We start from the raw sequence: 19,629 nt of genomic DNA, 5'->3' as shown, positions 1-19,629 counted from the left end.
AAGAAACTAGCAAGGAAAAATGAAGGGAAGGGGCTTGCGGAGCCGTGGGAAAACCCAGCCCAGAGGCACCCGCGGCCCCCGGCACCGCACCAGCCCTGCTGGGACGGGGAGCGAGCGCAGGTCCTTCCTCAGGCGCCAAACCGCCTCGGGTGCAAACTCGCCGGCAGCCAGGCTCTTCCCGGAAAGGGGCGGTGAAGACACGGTTTTGTAACGCCTGCTCATAAGGGGCCGGTTCCGAGACGCCTGGTGCAGCCGATGGCCCCACGCTCCGCGGGGAAAACCGGAGAAAAATGAACGATTGCAGCAGACAAATTGATGCATCCCTTGGTTCAGTGACCAAAGCGTTTTTTGAGTCATTACTGCTATTGCCACCGCTCAAGCACGTTTGCAGCCGCAGCTGCAAACCTCAGCGGTCCTTGTCTTGCCCCGTGTCGGCCGCTCCCGGCCCTGCTGCCCCTGCGCTGAGGGACCCCGCAAATCCCGAAACACACGTTTGTGGCCTCGGGCTCCCCCCACCTCCCTGCCCGAGTTGTCAAGATTTTATTGAAGAAAAGGGTCAATCTTCCGATAAAACAGCAAGTTCACTGCTTTGAGTCGAAAAGCCAAAAACTTGCTGAAGAAACTCCTCGAAAAACAGTATCTTCGTGGAAAAAGCCTGCCCGGTGCCTCGAGGTGTCTCGCGAGCACCGGGAGGCTCCGTGCGCCGACCAGACACGGCCGCCGGCGCGGGGAAGCGCCGCCGCGTTCGGCTCTTTTTCCTCTCATCTTTCCCATCCTAGAGGCTTTTCCAGCCGCCTGGCAGCGAGCCCGGGGCTCTTGCTTTCTCGACATGGTAACATCATATCTCTGTTTCGCTCTGGCTAATCATCAGCCAGACTCCCGTTTTAGCACATATTTCCACTAAAATGCTGCCATATTTGGCTTTTTCCTCTCCACGATTCCGGTGACATCATGCCCGAAGCAGCCGATTCACGTAAATACTGGAGGAGCTAATCGCAGCCCAGTGCGTCCCCTGGAAAGGGGGGCGCCCACCCTGGCCCCCGTGCCCACCACCAGCCTCCACATACCCTTCTGCTGCCCCGTGCCCATTCCCGGCACGCGGAGCTGCACGGATGCACCGGCACCGGACTCGGTGCCGCTTGCAGCGCCCTGGCGAGCAGGCAGCGCCTATAACTGAGGAAGCATTTGCGGGACCTAAGCGCTTAGCTGTTCCCATTTCCAAGCATTGCGCTTCTCCAGGGAATCCGGGGCTGGAACAGGCCCTGGCCCATCACGCCCAGCTGTGCTGCGGAAAGCCCTGCTCCGTCCCGGAGTTGCACACAGCGGGAGCTGCACACGGCTGCGGCGTGGGAAAATCAGGCTTATTTCCCTGCTCCGGCACTTTCTCCGTGCCTGGTTGGAAATTCACAGCCCGGCTCCATAAATCTCCTTTTGGCTGAAAACCCCACTGTAAAAAAAAAACCTGTGCCAAGAGCTAATTAAAAATAAAAAGAGGAATAATTTTGAAAAGTTAAATGAAGTGGGGTATTTCTGGGTTAGGGATGCTTCCCGAGGACATAAATCCAAAGCAAACAGAAATTAATGACTCCAGAAGCATAAACCAATCTATTTTACTGCACTTAAGAACGAATCTGACACGCTCGCTTGCAAGCCGCGGTCTGGCCGGCTGGCGCTGCCGCTGCCCCCCACGCCGAAGGGACGGGCACCGTTGCGGATGGGTCGCCAAGCAGCACGTTTTCCAGAGCCTGGAAATGCATGAGTTGGTTCCGGCCCCAAGACCACGCGAAACGAGTTGCATTTCCCCTGGGCATCGGGGAGGATGAGCCGGGGAGGCTCCGAGACAAGCGTGAGGAAGCACGCGAGCCAGTGCTAAAACTGAAAGGTTTCAACCCCATTTCATTTCTTACCCGTTTGAGGTTTGTTTCCCGAGTCAGAGTCACCGTGGGAAGCTGCGGGGCCTTTCTGCTGGGAAGCGGCACGGCGGCAGCAGCGCTTCACCGCCGCGCTCCTTGCGCGCTTGCTGGCGGTACCGGGGCAAGATTTACGAGCTGCGCGCAATAAAAAACGCAGTGTTCTGTTTTATCACAAGCCACTTGCAGGGAAAAACTACTTTCTGCATTAAAACAAATGGAAGAATGGAGACGCGAGGGCTGTTTTCACCCTCAGAGGCGCAGGCTGTAAAAGCGCTCCCGTAAAATTATTGCAGAACGAGGACCTGCCTCTGGAGCGGCACTTGGCAGGTTACAAATCCTGTTTTATATAGTAAATCATAAAAAAGAAAAAAAAAATCCCTTCATAATTATTACTGTCATTTTCTCAGCAGACATTAAAAACCGCAGTTAAGAGTGAAAAAGCCAAAATGAAGCTGACCGCTGCCTTGAGCCCCGCGGCTGTTGTTAACAGTCAGACGGTCGCGGTTGTGCTCGTCGCGGAAAGCGCATCAGCAGCAGTCGCATCCCGCCGCGCTTGAGCCGCCCTCGGAGGGCGGCCGCCGCGCGCTGCGATACACGGGCCGCTCGTCTCAGCAGGGGCCCCGAGCGACGCAGCGGCTCCCTGCCACGAGCGCCTGGCCGGGGTTTCCCGGCGTCTCCCCTCGATCCCTGCCGCACGGCGCTGGGGCTTTGCCGGCCCGTGGCGCCGCACCTGGAAACACGGCGCGGGATGCCCGAGGTTTTTCTGCAGCCTAAGTGAAACCAAGAACCGGAGGTGATCCAAGAACTTCATTTTAAAGGCAAATTTACTCCTTCCTTGGAAGACGATAAACAGCCCAACACGCGCTTTTGCAGCAACCTTTTAAAATCACCTTTTTGGCAAATAAGAATAGCAACCGCAGGTAAAACATGTTTCTTCTGATCCGACGTTGGCTGAAACTTGGCTGTGCAGCCGCGCCGGAGCTGCCGGCGTTGCGGAATTTGTCCCGAGCGAAAACGAAACCTTCTTTCCCCAGAGAGCAGCATTTCTGGGAAAATCCTCGCGCCGCGGGGGGAAGCCTCGCTCGGAGGGTGCGGGGCTGGCGGCTGGACCGTGTCTGCGTCCCTCGAACCGAGGCAAGGTGTTTAAAAAAAAAGGGATCTGAACCAAGATCCGCTCCCGGCCCCTCCACTGTGCCTCTTCCGGTGGCTACAACAGGAGCAAAATCCCTAACAGCACGGAGCAAGGCGGGTAGGGGACCTCCGCTGCTGGCCAGGCTGGCGTGGCATGGAGAGACCTGTGCCCCGTTTTGGGGCAAGATGAGGAAAGCTGGCGCGAGCCCCGGTGCAGCCGTACACTCCCCAAGGAATGAGGCTCCTTAGCGAACGCCGTGTGCCGGGAAAGGGCTGGGGAAGCAGGCACATCTCTGCAGCCAGCATGCATTTGCATTTTTTTTTGGCTTGCAAACTTTAGGCACACTATTATTAAAAAAAAAAAAAAAGACGCTAAAGTCACCTGGAGCAAACTGATAGCGATGGGTGGACGAGTTAACGCACGACCAGCGTCTCTTCGCGTGGGATGATGCCCCGGCGCGGCCGGTTCGACACTGCTGCGGCGCGGCATGCATGCAAAGCACCCATCAGCGCCAGCGGGAGCAGCGCCCGGCACTAACGGGCCGCGACTGCGACCCGCAGGGGAATGATTAACCCTGTCAGCCAAAAATATTTGGGAAAAGCTGTTCTGCAAATTCATTTTTTCCTGGAAATAAAAAAAACGTTTCTGAGGTTTGTTCACTGCGTGCATACATTAAGGATAAATAAGGCTGCAAACTGTTGACCCTTGGGACTTAATCTTTCGTTTCCCACATTTATCCCTTGCAGGAAGAGCTAAGTGACACTCGCGGCCCGTTCGTGCCCCAAAGCGCGCTGTGCCGTGGCCGTGGCGCGCGTGCGCTGCGCGACGCCGCTGTGGCAGCGGGATGTTTCTGCATGCAACAGCGGGCGGCGGGTTGCAAAAACTCCCGGCGGTTTGCTCGCTTTGGTGGCGCTCGCCTCCGCCGCCGGTTCCTCCCCAAAGGGAAGGTGCAATGCTTCAAGCCGGCCCAGGTCTCGCTCGGCTCTTGGGGGTCACGCGTGCAGCGCCGAGGGCAGCGCCGCGAGCGTCCCGAGCTGCCCCCGTTCAGCCCCATTTTGGGTGGGTTCGTGTCGCAGGTGCCCAGCGAGGGCTGCACAAGGGCAACGCGCAGCAGCAACACGTTTCGGCGCTTTGCACAGCTTTTGCAAACCCGTATTTTTGCAGAGCGCGTGAGGCAGGACACGAAAAGCACTGTAAGATACGTGTGGTGCCAAAGCGCTCCTGAAGATGTTTGCATGCCTAAACTCTTAAAATAAAGATACATTGCATAAAAAATCTAATTGTGGAGAGATTTACTTTTGGGTGATTTGACTGGAGAGGTTGAATTAAAAAGTGAATAGAAGCTCAAATTAGATTTATAGAGGCATAATTAACCCTGCTTTTTATAGAATAACTCATACCCATGTGAACGTTGCTATTTTGCAGAGCCCTAAAGCAGCAGCTGTTCCGGGTCTCTGGAAGAGCGCCTTCAGGGAAACACACGAGCGCTTCATGAATACTTGTTCTTGCACCTCTAAATTTTTCTCGCTGGGGCTTTTAGGAAAGTTTTATTGTGGTGTTTATACAGCCACCTCGGCCTGCCTTTGGTTTATGTTTTCCTCACCTGACGCCACCGAGTTTTGACGCTTAGTTAAAGGAATCTGAAACTACATTATACTAAGGACTGAGTGCACTGGTAAAACTCTGCAAGGTTTCTAAGACAAGCATCTTCCACCCGAGTAGCTGATAATTACTGAGTTGTTACACTAGAGATAACAAGTTTTCTGTGGTGCTCTGTTACCCCAAGGAAAACAGCCACCATCACACTGAGTCCAGCAAAGCAGGACCAAGTCAATGAACTGGAGAAATTCCTGAGCAAAGAGGATTTTTCCTAATAAAGGAGAGTTCAGCTGAGTTTTCCTTGGCCGGGATGCTGCGAAACGCAGCCCCATCGCCATCCCTCTCCTCCGCAGCAAGCTGCACGTCAGCAGCTTTGCAGAGCCGAACCGGAACAGCTTCCTTCGGGCTCAAAACGAGGATCCCACGCAGCAGAGCCTCCCCGACGCTCCGAAGCCGCACGCTGCAGAAACGGGGCGGCAAGACTTGTTCCCCCTTGCAAGGCTTCCTCCCGGGCTTTCCGCACCCCGGGGCGAGCGCGGGGCAGCGCCGAGGCTCACGTCCCGCCGCTTCTGATGCTCCCTGGGGCATCAGTCCTTCCTCTGCCAACCAAATGTCATATACATAACCAGATAAGATACAATATTCTTTAAACAGGAGCTTTTATTTGAAACAACGGACGGGAAATGGCTGTGGTACAAGATGGCATTTCCCATCATACATAGCAACCTTGTGAGACACCTCGATTTTTATTAATTTACAGGAAACTTCTTCTGTATACTGCTGCTAGCCCCCCGTTAGACAGGCCGGCATACCAGCGTAACTTTAACTTTCTTGGAAACCACAGATCATGACGCACTGAGAACGCAGCTGCAGCACTGCCCTTCCTTCTAGATGATAAACCATAGCAAAGCAAAACGTAAGGTCTTCGCTTGGGGTGAGTATCTCCTCATGCGCACGCTGAATTTCAAATTTTAATAAAGACACTAAAGACTCACATATGGTTTGAGCTGTTAAATCTGTTAATTTACCGCACAGTATTTTGCTAAGCTGTTTAATCGTAGTGAGGTGGGTTTTTTTGGTTTTTTTAAGCAGAAAGTATTTTACAGGCTATAGGACTACCTGGAAGGCTGGAGCAGATGCCAGCAGTTCAAAAGACCCAAAGCAAGCATGTGCATGCTGAAACAGGGACGTTAGAGGAGAATTACAATTTACGTTTCACAAAATCCAAATCCAAACCAGAACATGCTGCAATGGTATTTTATCTCAAAATAGCTGAATAAAGCCATTAGCGATGGAGTATTGCTGCATTTATGGAGACAGACTGAAAACACGCTGAGGCTATCTGTAGTAGGAGACCAGTAGACAGTGATCACAACCCAGTAAGACAAACCCATGACAAAGGCACTATCACTGAAGATGATCCTTGTATGCAAAATGGACTTTATGCCAGAACACAGTGAAGAGCAAACAGTTCAATTACCGTTGTCCACAGAGGATGAAAAAGCAGGACCAAATTTAATGAGCTTGAGAGCACTACATTAGAGAGTAAGAGATCAAACTCAAACTCAAAAAAAAAAAAAAAGTATCTGCAGCATTATGTAGAATACCCCCCAAAAGGTGTTGATTGCTGATATTCAGGATTTTAGACAAGTATTTTTAGTTGCAAAAAGTTTTAGGACAGTAATAGCTATGTTCTCATTCCAGTAGTTCAAACATTGCGCTTAATTCTGCTCTCATTCGTACAAATGAAAACATCATAATTATAATTAATTCAGTTATACTAAATTTACAGCTATGGAACAGAAAAGAAATGGCAGATAACAAAATATTTCAGAATGCAAATCAAAGACCCTGATTCTGCAAATTCTTACTTGCAGAAATGGCCTCATTTGACAGACTATTTACGTAAAGACAACTTGCACGTCAAGAAGGGGCAGAGCCGGGTGCTCACAGAAGAGCTACAGAGAACACGAATACAGAAACCAAAAGCTTTCATTTAGGGTTTACATAGCCTGCTCTGGTTTCGTTACCAGCTTGGCGTCATTAACGGTTATTTGGGAGATGCAGGGGGAGAAACCCACAGGAAGGATAAGGTCCTTCTCCTTCCTCTGCCAGATGGGACCTGGGTGAGGGCGATGTTCACATGGGAACATGCCCATGCCCCAACCACCCCTGCAGCCTCACCGACTATTCACCTCCCCAGGAACTCACTTTGTGTCAAATACTTATTAAAAAAAAAAAAAAAAATCACTTTTTGCAGCGCTCGATTGTGATCGTTAGTCCCGAGCCCCAGCTGCCTTTGGGCTGGGGACTTCCAGCATCCCAGTTCAGACACGGCATTTCAGAAATATCCTGTTTTGCTCATGGATCTGGCTCACCCCTCCTCTGCATTCGTTTTAACACAAATATACTGCAAGGACTACGCAGCCAACCAAGGCAAGGCAAAACAAAACAAACAGCCAGGGAAAGGACTGCAGCAACCTGAGTTTTCTGTGATGGTGGTAGTTACTTAATAGTTTTTCACTTTTAAGAACTCAGTGTTCTATTGATTTTTTCATTTGATTTATACGTCTCTTGAAGAGGTTATCTCTGTATACCTAGCTTGTGGGCAAATTGCTCTGTAAGAGGCAACCAGCTGCGAGCACAAATGGACAATGACTTTCTAGCAAGGAATGCTGTTTGGATGTTGGTGTCTTTGCCGAAACAGCGTTTCCTAAGTGATTCAGGCTATTTCCATCATTGCTTACTTCGAGTGTACGCATGTTTGGCTGCCTTAACATAGCAGGGTTTAAGAACTACATTGTGTCTTCAAGAAAAATTACAAAGGTTTGGGGAAGTTTCCATTTTAACAAAATAAAAAAAGAGGCAATAAAGCTAAGCATCGGGTTTAATTCTTCATCCCCCCCTTTGCTAACAACCCAAAGTGCCTGTATCTAAAGCTAGTCAAAGAGAGCTTAATCCTAGCGTGACTTGAGGGCTACGCATCTTCTGACTTACAGCACCCTACCGAGTTTCCAGAAGCGATGCCCCCAGACGCTGAAAGCAGCCGCTCTATAACCAGAGACGGGTCAGAGGGGCACAAGGGCCATGGGCAGCCCAGGAGCGCGAGCACCGCGATGCCCTGAGACACATGCCCATCTCCCCTGCCATCGCCACCTCGGGAGCTGAGCTGGGCATTGCTGCTCTAGTTCTGGAGGTAGGATTTCACCTACTCATTTTAAACATCCCAGTGTTTGCAGGAATATCAAGGATACAGATGGATGGAGGGGGGAAGGCTGGAGGCATCCACCAGAGCAGCCCACACTCGCCCCCAGGAAGCGTTTGGATACGTCTTTTACACCAAGTCTCTATCTCACCTACTCCAAAACAGTGATCAGCTTGGACTGACTCCTTTCTAGGGGCAGATATCATCACTGCGGGGTGCGAGGCTCCAACAGGCTGCACAAAGCAGGGGCTTGCGCGCAGTCGTGTGAGCAGGACAGAGGTGGGAGCTCGCTTCGTGCATCCTGCCGCCAAACTTGCACGCCCTCGTTTGCGAGTTATTCTACAGCAACTAAGCAAACAGTCACAGCAGGGAGCATGCTCTGAAAGTAAGCAGCCAGCATCTTCTGTAGGGGAAAGAAAGCTCAGCAGTTGTGAGCTCCTCACACCTCTGCAAACGATATTCCAGTTCTTTCTGGCAAGTAATGTAGACATTTAATACAAGAAAAAAGACCAAGCACACAGACATCTACCAGTCTGGACTACTTGAGAGTTTCTGTGGCTAACAGAAGCGTTGCATGACACAGGGCACAAATAACAAACAGATTCAGTGCTGGATTCTAGGACGATGCCATCCCTATTCGGTCTGAAACGTGGCAGCGATCTCACCTAGCGAGTGGAGAGCCGAGCCGGAGGCTGCCTCCGGCCCTGCCGCCACCGGCGGAACAGAAGTTCTGCAGGCTCCGAGATGGAGACGCATTTCCCTTTCTTGGACAGCATCATTAACATATTACAGGAAAAAAGCCGGCATTGCAGTATGGCAGGCCCCCCCAAAAAAACTAAGACAGCTCAGGCTAAAAAGTTGTTTTCTACAAAATTCCTGGTCAAAACAAGCTGAAATAAAGGTCCATACTTTAGATGCTTAACTACCCCCAGTATTACTGTGGGAACACAATGCCGCTCTTCAAACACACTCGCTTGAAACAGGGTAGTAGGAGGCAAGCGAGAGAGACTTGGGCAACAAGGTGCTGGGAGGAATTGCCAGGAATGTCTGCATTCCAGTTTCGTGTCTAAAACTCAAATTAGTTGAATTAGTCAGCTGTCCATAACTAGTCTGCCATTTGGGTAGATCTATAAGGTTTTTATCTTGCTAAGGTTAAATCAATCATTCTGTATGCCAGTCTTTACTTATTTTTACATTATTGTAAACTTATGAGGAGAAAGCTACATATTGCTGGTATTTTATATCATTTGCTTTCAGAAATTAATCACTTTGGTTAACCGAATTCTTTAAAACCATTGATTTAGCACAATTGTCAGCATTGTATTAATGTAAACTTCCAGTATGGATTTCAAAAAAACACCTTGTTATTGGCCATCACCATAAGTTTATTATATCAAAAACTAATTTTGAGATGTGTTATTTCTAAGAGGATATTGCAAGACCTTAAACATGAGAATTGCAAGACCTTAAACATGAGAAGCTGAGAGGTTTTTTCGTTGTTTTTTTTTTAAAACAAAAAATGAAAATCTGTGATTAAACCCCATCCTAGTAAGATGCACCATGTACACCTCACCCCTCAGACATGAATAGGACGCAAGGGGGTAGTTAGCTGCTTGCAAGTGAATAGCCAGGCTCTAATTTGAGCCCAAAGAGCAATTTTTTATTTTTTAATTTTTTTTTTTTTAAACCTACCACTTTCTCATGTACTTGTCAAACTACACCAATTCTGGCTTGGATCTGAGAGCCAACCGCGCTTTCTCAAGCTGCTCCGGTTTAGGGATGCCTGCTTTTACTGCAGGCCGTGCATAGGAGGCTGGCTTCGTCGAGACTGAAGGGCTTGCCGGCCAGCAGCGTCTCGCACCCCAGGCAGGCGAAGTGCTTCTTGTGCCAGGTCATCCCCTCGGCCTGCTGGTAGTCCTCCGAGAAGATCATCTGCGGAGCAAGCGGACAATTGTTCGCTCCCATCGCTTCTGCCTTGGGCAGCCTGACCGACCGCCGCAACCCTTGGCGACGCGGACAAGGAAAGCGACACCCTGCCAAGCCGGAGCGCGTCGGGAACAGAGCGGCCCGACGCCAGGCGCACCATTAAACCCATTAGCTGCTGAGATCAGCCTTTAGAGAATGCGTAAATACGGAGCAGGGGACTACTCGCAAGCGATTAAGCCAAAATCAAGGGCTGCAGTTACAAACTATAAAAGTGTCAGGCTTTAAACGTGACGAGCGTTGGATGCCTGCTCTGAGATAAATACAGCACAGCTAGCAGAGGTGAAGTCACTAACGTTATACTTTCCCATCCCAGTTTCTTCAGCCTAGGTCCAGCTCCCTAGTGAAGCTGCGTGTCCTAGTGACCGCACCAGAAGGCTAGAGCTAGCAGAGGGCTTCCTGGGGAGCACAGGTAGGAAAGAGGCGTTTAAGATGCATGTTAGACAAGCCCCGAATTAACCCGCGGAGAGGAGCCCAGGAACGTGCCGGGCAGCAGGCGGCAGAGGGACAAGGTCCGGCCCTACCTCGTCGCAGCCGGCGCAGCGCGGCCGCAGGCTCTCGCAGTAGTGGCGCCCACACCAGACCGCTCCGTTCTTCCAGAAGTAGATGAGGTCGACGAGCGGCTCGGAGCACTTGCAGCACACGAAGCAGGCCGGGTGCCACTGCCGGGAGTAGCCGGCTCTGTCCGCGTAGACGACGGGGCAATCCGCCGGCACCGCCTGCTTGCAGATCTCGCAGCACTGCAACGGAGAACGCTTTATTAGTGTCTCAGTCGCTCCGAAGCGAGCGTGGGGCTCGCTGTGCATATGGCATAATCAAAAGCAGTGATGCTCCATGCACGTGCCAGATTTTTGCTTTTTAGGCATTCCAATCCACAGCATCTTTGCAATGCATCACTCAATTACGCAGTTGGTAAGAACAGCAGTTAGCAAAACAACTGAGTAACGTATGTAATCTCACTAAATATTCTGCAGGGACCTACTGTGTTCCTGCTTGACATCCCATAGCACCAAGGAGGAGAGCAGAAATAAAGCGTTTAATGCCAGGATCGTTAAAGCATGTAGCTTAGGCTGTTTTATTTTAGCTCTTGTTCTGTGAAGATAAGTTTAAGAATGCAGAAGGCAAATTTTACAGCCATACCAGCTTGAAAGGCACAGCAAACAAAGAACAGTCTGCAAGCGGGCTACTGAACAGCTCAGCAGGGTGGAAGGGCAATGTCTGCAGCTGGAGAAAAATGCTGGGGAAAACGTCTCCACCGCGCAGCTGAACTCAGGAAACACTGGCAGCGTCACAGTGCTCACGGTTAACACAAGCAGTGCCTCCAGATCAACGGCCCACGTCCTGCGTAAACGCCTGGAGCAGCGCTAAGTACAGGCACAGCGGCAGATTATAATTTAAGTCATTACAAGTAAATTTAAGTTTGCCAGCCCTCATTTGGAAAACTGTTTCCTATCTTCCAGCCAGATCCTCAGCAGGCAAGAATGACACTGCCCACCATCAGCTAAATATCTAGCCTTGGGGGAAAAAAGCCCTGAAAAGTAAAACCAACCTTCCCTAAACTCTAAAGGTTTTCCAAGAAAGCTATAAGACATCCTTGTGCAGAAAGGAGATGGCTACATCCTAGTGCAGAAAAATGCAGCATGTCAAAGAGGCAGATATTTTGGGTAGATATTAGAAGCTTGGTCTTTTCTCTTTACATACTTTTTTTTAATAAAAGACAGATGTCACTCTACGGATTTCAGCACAGTGCTCTTGATTTACAACATTTTAAAGAGGCAAAATTAGAGTTGGCTTATCTGAGGATTAATTAATGTCTGTGCATATCACACAAGACCAATTGGCTTTATTCTTTACCTGTAGCCCACAGTGTGATCCTGAGATTACTTAAAAGCAAGCTTTAAACCTTTTCTCTAGAGCTGACAGACTGCTGGGGGTTGCCTGGCTCACGTGAGTTCCCGTTTCAGTCCCGATAGCCCAGGTCGGGCTAATAGCTGCTGAGCCTGCACTTTGTTGGTCTTTAGAAGTGCTGTAAGTAGCAGCTGGAGCTTCTTCCAGCAAAGCCTTTGGCTGCAAGGCTACACTTCTACTAGCAATCATCGAAGCAATCTGGCTAAAGCTTTTATCAAAACAAGATGTAGCGTTTAAGCAACTTGTGTGTCACATGTGTTACAGCTTAAGTTGCTCTGCCTGATTAGACAACTTAGAGCAACTTTCTCACTGCCCCTTCCAACAAGTCCTGTGCAGCGAGCGTTCTGGATGATTCCAACTGGGGAATTTACCGCCTCCCAACTCCATGATTTCACTTATAAACACTTTGGATTTAAGCTGACAAGTTTCTAATAGGTGGGTAGGAGAGCGATACAAAAATAAATTTCTCCGAAGAACATAAATAACAGCTTCTGAGCTGCAGGAGGATCTCATGGATGGAGACGGGACATGGGCAGAGGAGGTGGGCTAAGTGCCCCACGCCACCCTTGGAGCGTTCCTGCCGAGACGAGGGCCATAACCTATCCCACCAACAAATCCAGCATTATGAGTCAAGGCACTGGAGGACACAGAAAATGCTTCCTGGCTTAGGTTTTCATGTGAGGATGAAAGGGGATGTCTACTTATACCGTGCCTTCCATTTCAAAGGGTTTCAGAAGCATTTGTAAGGTACACCCAAGAACTACGCAAGTGAACGAAGAAACTTCTGGGTGTAGGAGCCATACTATTTCTGTTCTTATATGAAATAAAAGACATGCAATTACAGTGCTCAGTGTAGGACTGCTGGCAGAGCATTAGTCACGATACACTGGCCTCACTTTCCGCAGTGGTAGACCTGTAGCGATGAACTGCACACTTGCCATGCAGGACCGAGGCCTTATTTCTCCTTATGTCACCGATGCCTCCCTAAGGCTCTTCCACGAGATTTAAGCAGAGATTCAGCACACCAGGGAGAACCCTACCCAGGCTATCGTAAGCTAACCCAGCACTTCCACCCTTAGAGAAACCTCCAGGACGCATCCATCCCGCTCCTACTTATCTTGCGAGATCTAACAGTCAGGACAGAACATAAACACCAGCAGCTTTCCAAGTCCCCGCTCAAATTTCCTGCCAACAAGAACAGCTAAAACACAACTTATTTCTTTCTCTATGGCAGTTATTCACAGGGCTTCCACTAAGCATCAAAAGCATTCTACAATTTCTGTTCTCCTGCCATTTACCACACAAAATAAAAAGCAGGTCTTCAAATTTAAGACTGGATTACAGCTTGGTACTCATTTTACTCCCTTGTGTTGGGAGATGAGGACTTTATTAGCACTGCTACCAGCGGCATTGGCCAAGAGCGTCCCTCCTCATCTCCCGGCTAAGCTGTTTCTAAGCTTGTCTCTCCCTTGCCGCTATTTTAAAGCCACGGCTTCCAGAGTAGAAGCTCCTTGGACAAAGCTTGGCTTCCACTCAGTAGTTATAGATCGCTGGCCTCAATCTTTTGGGGACAACAGCTCATTTTGATCAACTGCTTTACCATTTGATTCGATTCCAACAGACAGGCTTGTAACAGCAGGCTTTACAGTTCTGGGAGGGTTAAAGACTATTTTCTGCTTGGTAGAAAACATGCAGTGAACAGGACAGAGCTGTTAGTTATGGGCCCCTCCCTGCAGCAGAAAAGAGTTCAACGGGTTGTTTGAGCTCAGATGCCTTCCTCATGGTGATTTACACTGGCCCAGTATGTTTTGCTTTACACACCAATTTCAACACAGCTGGCCTGAGTGTGCAATGAGAGGTTTAACCACCTTAGCCCAGGGGCCACACAGACACCCAAAGAAATGGTTCCAGCTTGTTTCTTGATGTAGCACTTGGTCTTTTCTTGGTTGCTCTCTTCTAAAGCAAGGGTAGTTTTACACCTAGTCTTGGTAAACCTGTAGTACAGGCTGATATCCTAATCTGAAATAGGGTGAAATCAAGCCACTGGAGTTCATTTAAAAGCTTAGTATTAAATAGATTCAAATCTGCATCCTACTTTTAATAGACTCAGTCAAGAAACATCACTCAAACTGCTTCAGAATCAGGATCTCCAGAAGCTGCCATTCAGCACCGCGTTAAGCTCCCCTTCGCCAAAGGCACTCATGTCTTCAAGAAGTCTTGGGGCTCAGGGGCAAAGACATCCGCAGCGGGAGACACCACGCTCTGAAGATGACTCCAGGTGGCACGACAGTTTGAAACCGCGCGGCCTCGACCATGGCTCCTGGAGAGCAGGAAGGAAGGGGGCTCCGAGGGAGCTTCCCCACACTTGGGTACAGTGCTTATGTTTAATATCCTGGTTTTAGGAGATGCGTAGAAGATGGTCAAACAAGTACAGAGGTACCCAGATCTCTACTGACCTACGTTTCAATCCTGAATACCTTTACAGCATTAAAACTTCCAATGTCTTTGTTTTTGTGTACTTCACTTCTCAGTCCCCTTTACATTCATTCTGTGTCTTTCCCTAGATAGTTTTTTTTTTCCATTTTGCTCACACCTCTGCTTTTGGTCTCATGCACACTGCGAGGTAAAGTGCTATATCATAATACCATTTGCAGCTCTCTTGGACCGTCTCCTCAAGGACTATAATATCTATATGCTGTCCTGTTTGTCTTGTTAAGAGATGCATTTGAATGACACTGTTACAAAGCCCCCATCTTTTTTAAGAATTTAAGACAGGTCACAGAATTGGGTATGACTTGATGGAACTGAAGAGCCTGGCACCAAGACAAGAGATCTGCCCTGGACCAATCCAGGCAAGCTTCAGAGTATCTGCAAAGCCAAAGGCTTTTCTTGCATATTTACTACAACACTCACGTTTCAAGGACTGATTCTTGGCGATGAAGAATATTCATGACATTTAATTTTGGCCATCTATAGTGATCTGGGCACCTCCACCCTTCCATTAACAAGGCGGAGAAGTTTTGCTCCTAACTTTACATTACCTCAATCACAACCAAGGTAAATGCCTAAATGAGATTGCTTGCATCTCTTATTGCATTGGTGCAAAAAAATAATGTAGCCTGCATTAGAAAAAAAGCAAAATTTTTTTTAGAGACACATTAGGAATAGAAAATATCAAGTACTGAATGAGGAAAGCTTGCATGGATATGATAACAGGGAAGAAAGGGAATTTATGACGTTTTAGCAAGGACAGCAGGACTCAAGTTAGCATGGCTGTGTAGCTAGGAAACAACCTGCTTCACACATGGTATGGTGTTGCACCACACAGAGCAACAGCCTCACAGAAGCAAGGTTTGGGACACACAAAGAAATGGGGAACATCAACATGAGCCAGGCCAGCCCAGGGCACACCTAGCCTAGGTGACAGCACTGGCAGGGAGGTAGCTGTCTACTGCTCCAGCTCAGTAATATTTAGCACAGTCATAAGCAACTATGGAAAGACAGAGGGAGTTTTGCTGCCTTATTTTTCCATGACAGCATTTTTCTTCCAATGCAGTTGTATGAAAACCAATAGGCCTTCTGGAAGCTTAGCCTGTGTCATTTCTTGGGTCACAGCCCACTCCTATCACTTCAGCAGCATCAATTTCTGCATGATGGATCATATTACAGTTGGCTGCTCTTTTGTTAGAGTGGGAAACAGGAGGTTTGTCTTTGGTACGGCAAGAAACTGTAGCATTTTGCAGTTTGCCCAGAACTTGGCTGCACAGTGTTAGACTAAGTGGAACTCCTGCAACTCCTCCTGGTTTTGAAGCAATTCCATGTTTCAGCTAGTGCCTCTAGAAAAATAATGCTTTAAACTCCACGGAGAATAACATCACTGTTATGTATTTATTTGGAAGCACAAACGCGTAGTCTAAATAAACTCTTATTGCCAAGATGACTTTTATTAATGAGCTTAATGGAAACCTTCCTTTTTTGGCTGATATTTTTTAGCTTACACTTTGTCCAATTCAATGTTTTGTTGCAATAGTGAAATACTGTACCACTGGACTTTGAAAGTCAGATACACGTTAATAGAAAAGGACATAGCAAATGGGAGACATTACCCAATATGGAATGAAAATCGACTGCACTTAACGTGTTACAATGTGTTGTAACGGCCAGAAAAATGTTGCTTTAAAAACATTCACATGCCTTTTTCTTCCCCAGCTTTAAATCCTCTGCTGCAAGATATTCTCACAAGAGCCCGTAGAAAATACAGTCACTCAACATATTTTATGATAAGCATCTGTTCAACGATCCCAATGGCCACTCCAGACCCCTCTTAGTCTGTGCTTGGAGAATGAGAGTCTAAAAGAATGTTAGCAAATCTCATTTCCCTACGGAAATGTGTTTTCATGTCCAGAGACAGGCATGGCCGAAGCTCTTCAGAGTTGAAGTTTTTGGAGTATTATCTCCACGTTCACAGCTTTGCGTTAGACTGAGACACCATGCACTGTTACTTGCATTTTCTACTTGAACTAGTCTAGAAAGCTCAGCTGAAAACACTCGCTAGCTTGCAATGAAATGCAGTGTCTCATCTTGAGTACCTTATTTTCTCACAATCACCCTAGGACATATCAAGCCCAATTTTTCAGAGTTTCCAAGAATCCAAAGCTTCTTGGAAATCAGTGGCTCTTACCACTAAGAGAAAAAGGGCATTTCCTTACCTTGGTGGTTCAGCACAGCTTTTGCTGCGGAGGGAGGAAGAGGGGGAGAGAAGGCAAACCCTCCTGCTGGCTATTAGATGGATGCAGTAGGGATGGCAGGAGCACTCGAGGGACGCCACCCGGGCCACCCACCAAAGGATGCCGCGATGCAGCTAAGCGTTGCGGCACGGCTAGGCTAGCCTGGAAAAGCACTACAGCTTTTTGGAAAAGCGTTACAGCCCGCGCGGCACTTACCCCCTGCCCTCCCGCGGGCGCGCTGTCGATGGCTCCGTTGGTGGACTCGGAGGGTTTGCTCGCAGCCAGGGTTTTGTCTTGCTGCTTCCCGTCCTCCTTCGCGCCGCCGCCTTGCCCGGGGAGCGCGACCTCGCCGACGCCCAGAGCATCGGCTTTGTATTTCTTTACAAAGTCTTCCATGAGCTTCGCCTCGCCCTCGGCGAGGCCGCGGCAGTGGGAAGGGTCCTGGTCGTAGATGGGGAGCTGCCTCATCAGCTGCCGCCGGCGATAGTACGCGCCCTCCGTGCCCGCCACCGGCTGCATCTCCTTGGGGATCAGCTCCATGTACTGGATGGCCTAGGGCAGAGACAAGACCACGCGGTTACCTCGGAGTCATCTTGCAGGGAAACACGGGCTTTCCTCGCACTGGGGCTTCTGCACGCAGCTGTGCTGCTCACGGTACGGATGCACTGCAGAAGACACGTGCCCTTCCCACCGCTCTGCTCCATCCCACACTTCAGAAATAAGCGGCTGAACTTTTCAGTTGCAGTTATCAGCCAGGCTGTCAATAGCCACCCGCAGTTTTCCTCGTTGGAAAGCAGAGCAGTTTTACCCAGTGCCGGCCGCGCAGCTCCCCGGTAGAGCGGGGAAATGCCTCCCATCGCCCCTCGTGCCCAGAGGCCCGGGTTTCCCACGGCCAGAGCCAGGAGCGCCGGCCCCATCCCAAGCGCATCAGGTGAGCCCTTGCGTCTCCACGCAGGAGCGAAGCGGAGGGAAGGAGGACCTCATCCGAGACGCACGTCCCCGCCAGGCTAGATAAGCCTGGATTCCCTTATCCTTGCACATTTTCTGATTTGAACAGAAACCTCTTCCCAACTTCAAGGGTTCTTGTCTGGATAAACAAGATACTCTAATTAAGGTCATCGGTCGCAGAGAGATCTCTTTCAAGCAGTAATTTCTTCATGCAGCAGTGCTTCTGCCAAGCACAATATTAACATCAAGGCTATTCAATATGCGGTATGAACGCTGTGCCTTGATCTTCAGCTTTGGATGAGCAATCAGAGTGGAACATGTGCTCCGCTAAATTACATCCCAGCAGCCAGAAGGAAACTGAGCGCTTGTTAGAGCTTTGCACAGAGCAGTCCTCAGGTTTTGTGGCTCTCCGTGCATGGGAAACAAGCGGCCTCACCTTTTATATTCAGACAGCTGCAGGCGGGTGCAGACACACACAGCCCATCCCAGCTGCGTGAAGCAACACTTAAGTAATTTAAGGCTTTGACAGCTTCATCTGATTCCCACTCACTTAACTAGTTTGCAACCAAATCTCAGCACACCCTCCCTTGCTGACATCAGGATGCCCATATTCCACATAATTATGGAACAAAACTGCTGAAGAGGCCAGAAACCCACAAACATCAAAAAACCCAAATACGTGAACAAACCCAAGAGCAGCCAGTTTCCTGCTCCCCTCATGCTAGGTACCGGTGTGCTTTGGGTAGCAGATAAAAAGCTGTAACAAGAGCACCCGGCTCGCTTCCTAGGGCCGAACAGTCATGCGTTGGGCCACCAGCCCAAGGGCACAGCTATCACGGGCCGTGATGGAGAACGGCACCTCATACACCCCAAAGCTGGCACACACAGTGCTTGGGTGAGGTGTTAATGAGCTGGACAGGTTAAGAGAAAAGGCTCTAAACCTGCCGGCAGCCAAACCTTAGCTCTGGCTCTGCCCTTTATAGTTCACATAAAACCTTAATCCATGAAAAAAGTAGTAGTCAGATGACTGCTGAGTCTCCATCTCTAAGACCAACAGCCACCAACTTTACTGGACTATTGATTTCGCAGTAAAGGGAAGGTATTTGTTTATAGACGCCTTATAAGGTGGGAAGCAAGCGTAAAGAAAGGCTCTGCAAAGTCAAGTCTCCTAGTCAGCAGGCCACCAGCCTCTACCTTAAAAGAGGAGTAAATGGTGATCTTGCCACAGGCTTGTCCAGGCTGGATTAACATTTGCAGGAAGATGGGGTCTGTACAGTTAACTTTTTTCTGGCTTGGAGCTTAAAGGAAAGGGAGTTTCCCCACTCGAGGCATTTTTCCTATTGTAGTGTGAAGAGCTAAGGGGCAGCCAGTTGGCCGTTTGCCATAAAGTTTTAAAGACCAGCATCCAGCTGCATTAGATTTGTTTCTTACTTGGTCAGCACTTGCAAATTTAATTTTAATGAAATGGAGTGATTAACTGTTTACTGTACATAGCCTAGTTTGATGCAGCCTTTTAGATCCAGGAAAGTTTACATGACATTCAGCACTGAACAACCCACCATGCTTATAGGAAACAAAGTCAGCTTCCACTTCGACTACATTCAGGCAAATAGCAGTATTTCAGGGCTCCTCCCTCTTTCACTTTTGCAACAGCAATAGATAAATGATTTAACAGAGTCAGGGCCTCTTCCCTGTTTCAGGGAGTGCATGTTAATGGTGCTGCAAGTTATGACACTAGACATCAAAACGCAGTCTATCACGCCACCATGCAAGCAATGATTGATGTGTGGAAGCTTCCTGGGCTGCAGCCTCACGTTGCTCAGCAGAAACTGCTTACAGAGCTAGAGGATGCTGTAAAAGTGATCTGCTACAAAGATGGTTTTCACAGAAGTCCAAAGACGTAATAGGAACTACAGAAGCAAAAGGCAAAATAAAAAACTCAAAGCTCATCCCAGGCCTCACACAGATATTGCCCTGCAAAACATACTGCCGTCAACATTTGAGCGCTGGAAAAACAAGCAGAAAAGTCTAGATGCTGTACAGTCACGAACACTGTGACAGTAACCCCCGGCCTGCTGCAGAGACACGAGCAGAGCGCAGTAAAACGGTGCATCTTAATGGAAGAAATTCTTTACTCGCAACAAATGTGCCAAGGCTAACGTACACCTACACCAAGCTACAAGAGCAGCAAAGTGCCAGCAGATGCATCTGAGA

The 19,629-nt window shown here is 48.9% G+C and overlaps 1 protein-coding gene across 1 annotated transcript in view; it reads right to left on the bottom strand.

Annotated features, from left to right (window-relative positions):
• Positions 1–5,286: 5,286 nt before the first annotated feature.
• LMCD1 (LIM and cysteine rich domains 1) overlaps positions 5,287–19,629 on the bottom strand; it is a 41,808-nt gene continuing 27,465 nt past the window's right edge. Inside the window, exons 4-6 of the mRNA XM_067303522.1 lie at positions 16,684–17,019; positions 10,357–10,572; positions 5,287–9,781 (exon numbers count right to left, since the gene is read on the bottom strand). Coding sequence (XP_067159623.1) covers positions 9,623–9,781; positions 10,357–10,572; positions 16,684–17,019 — 711 coding nt within the window. The 3' untranslated portion in view covers positions 5,287–9,622. The remainder of the gene's footprint in view (positions 9,782–10,356; positions 10,573–16,683; positions 17,020–19,629) is intronic.

This window comes from Apteryx mantelli, chromosome 12, assembly GCF_036417845.1.
Source record: "Apteryx mantelli isolate bAptMan1 chromosome 12, bAptMan1.hap1, whole genome shotgun sequence".
In the NCBI taxonomy this organism is placed as follows: domain Eukaryota; kingdom Metazoa; phylum Chordata; class Aves; order Apterygiformes; family Apterygidae; genus Apteryx; species Apteryx mantelli.
This window is presented reverse-complemented; position numbering and strand designations above follow the sequence as displayed.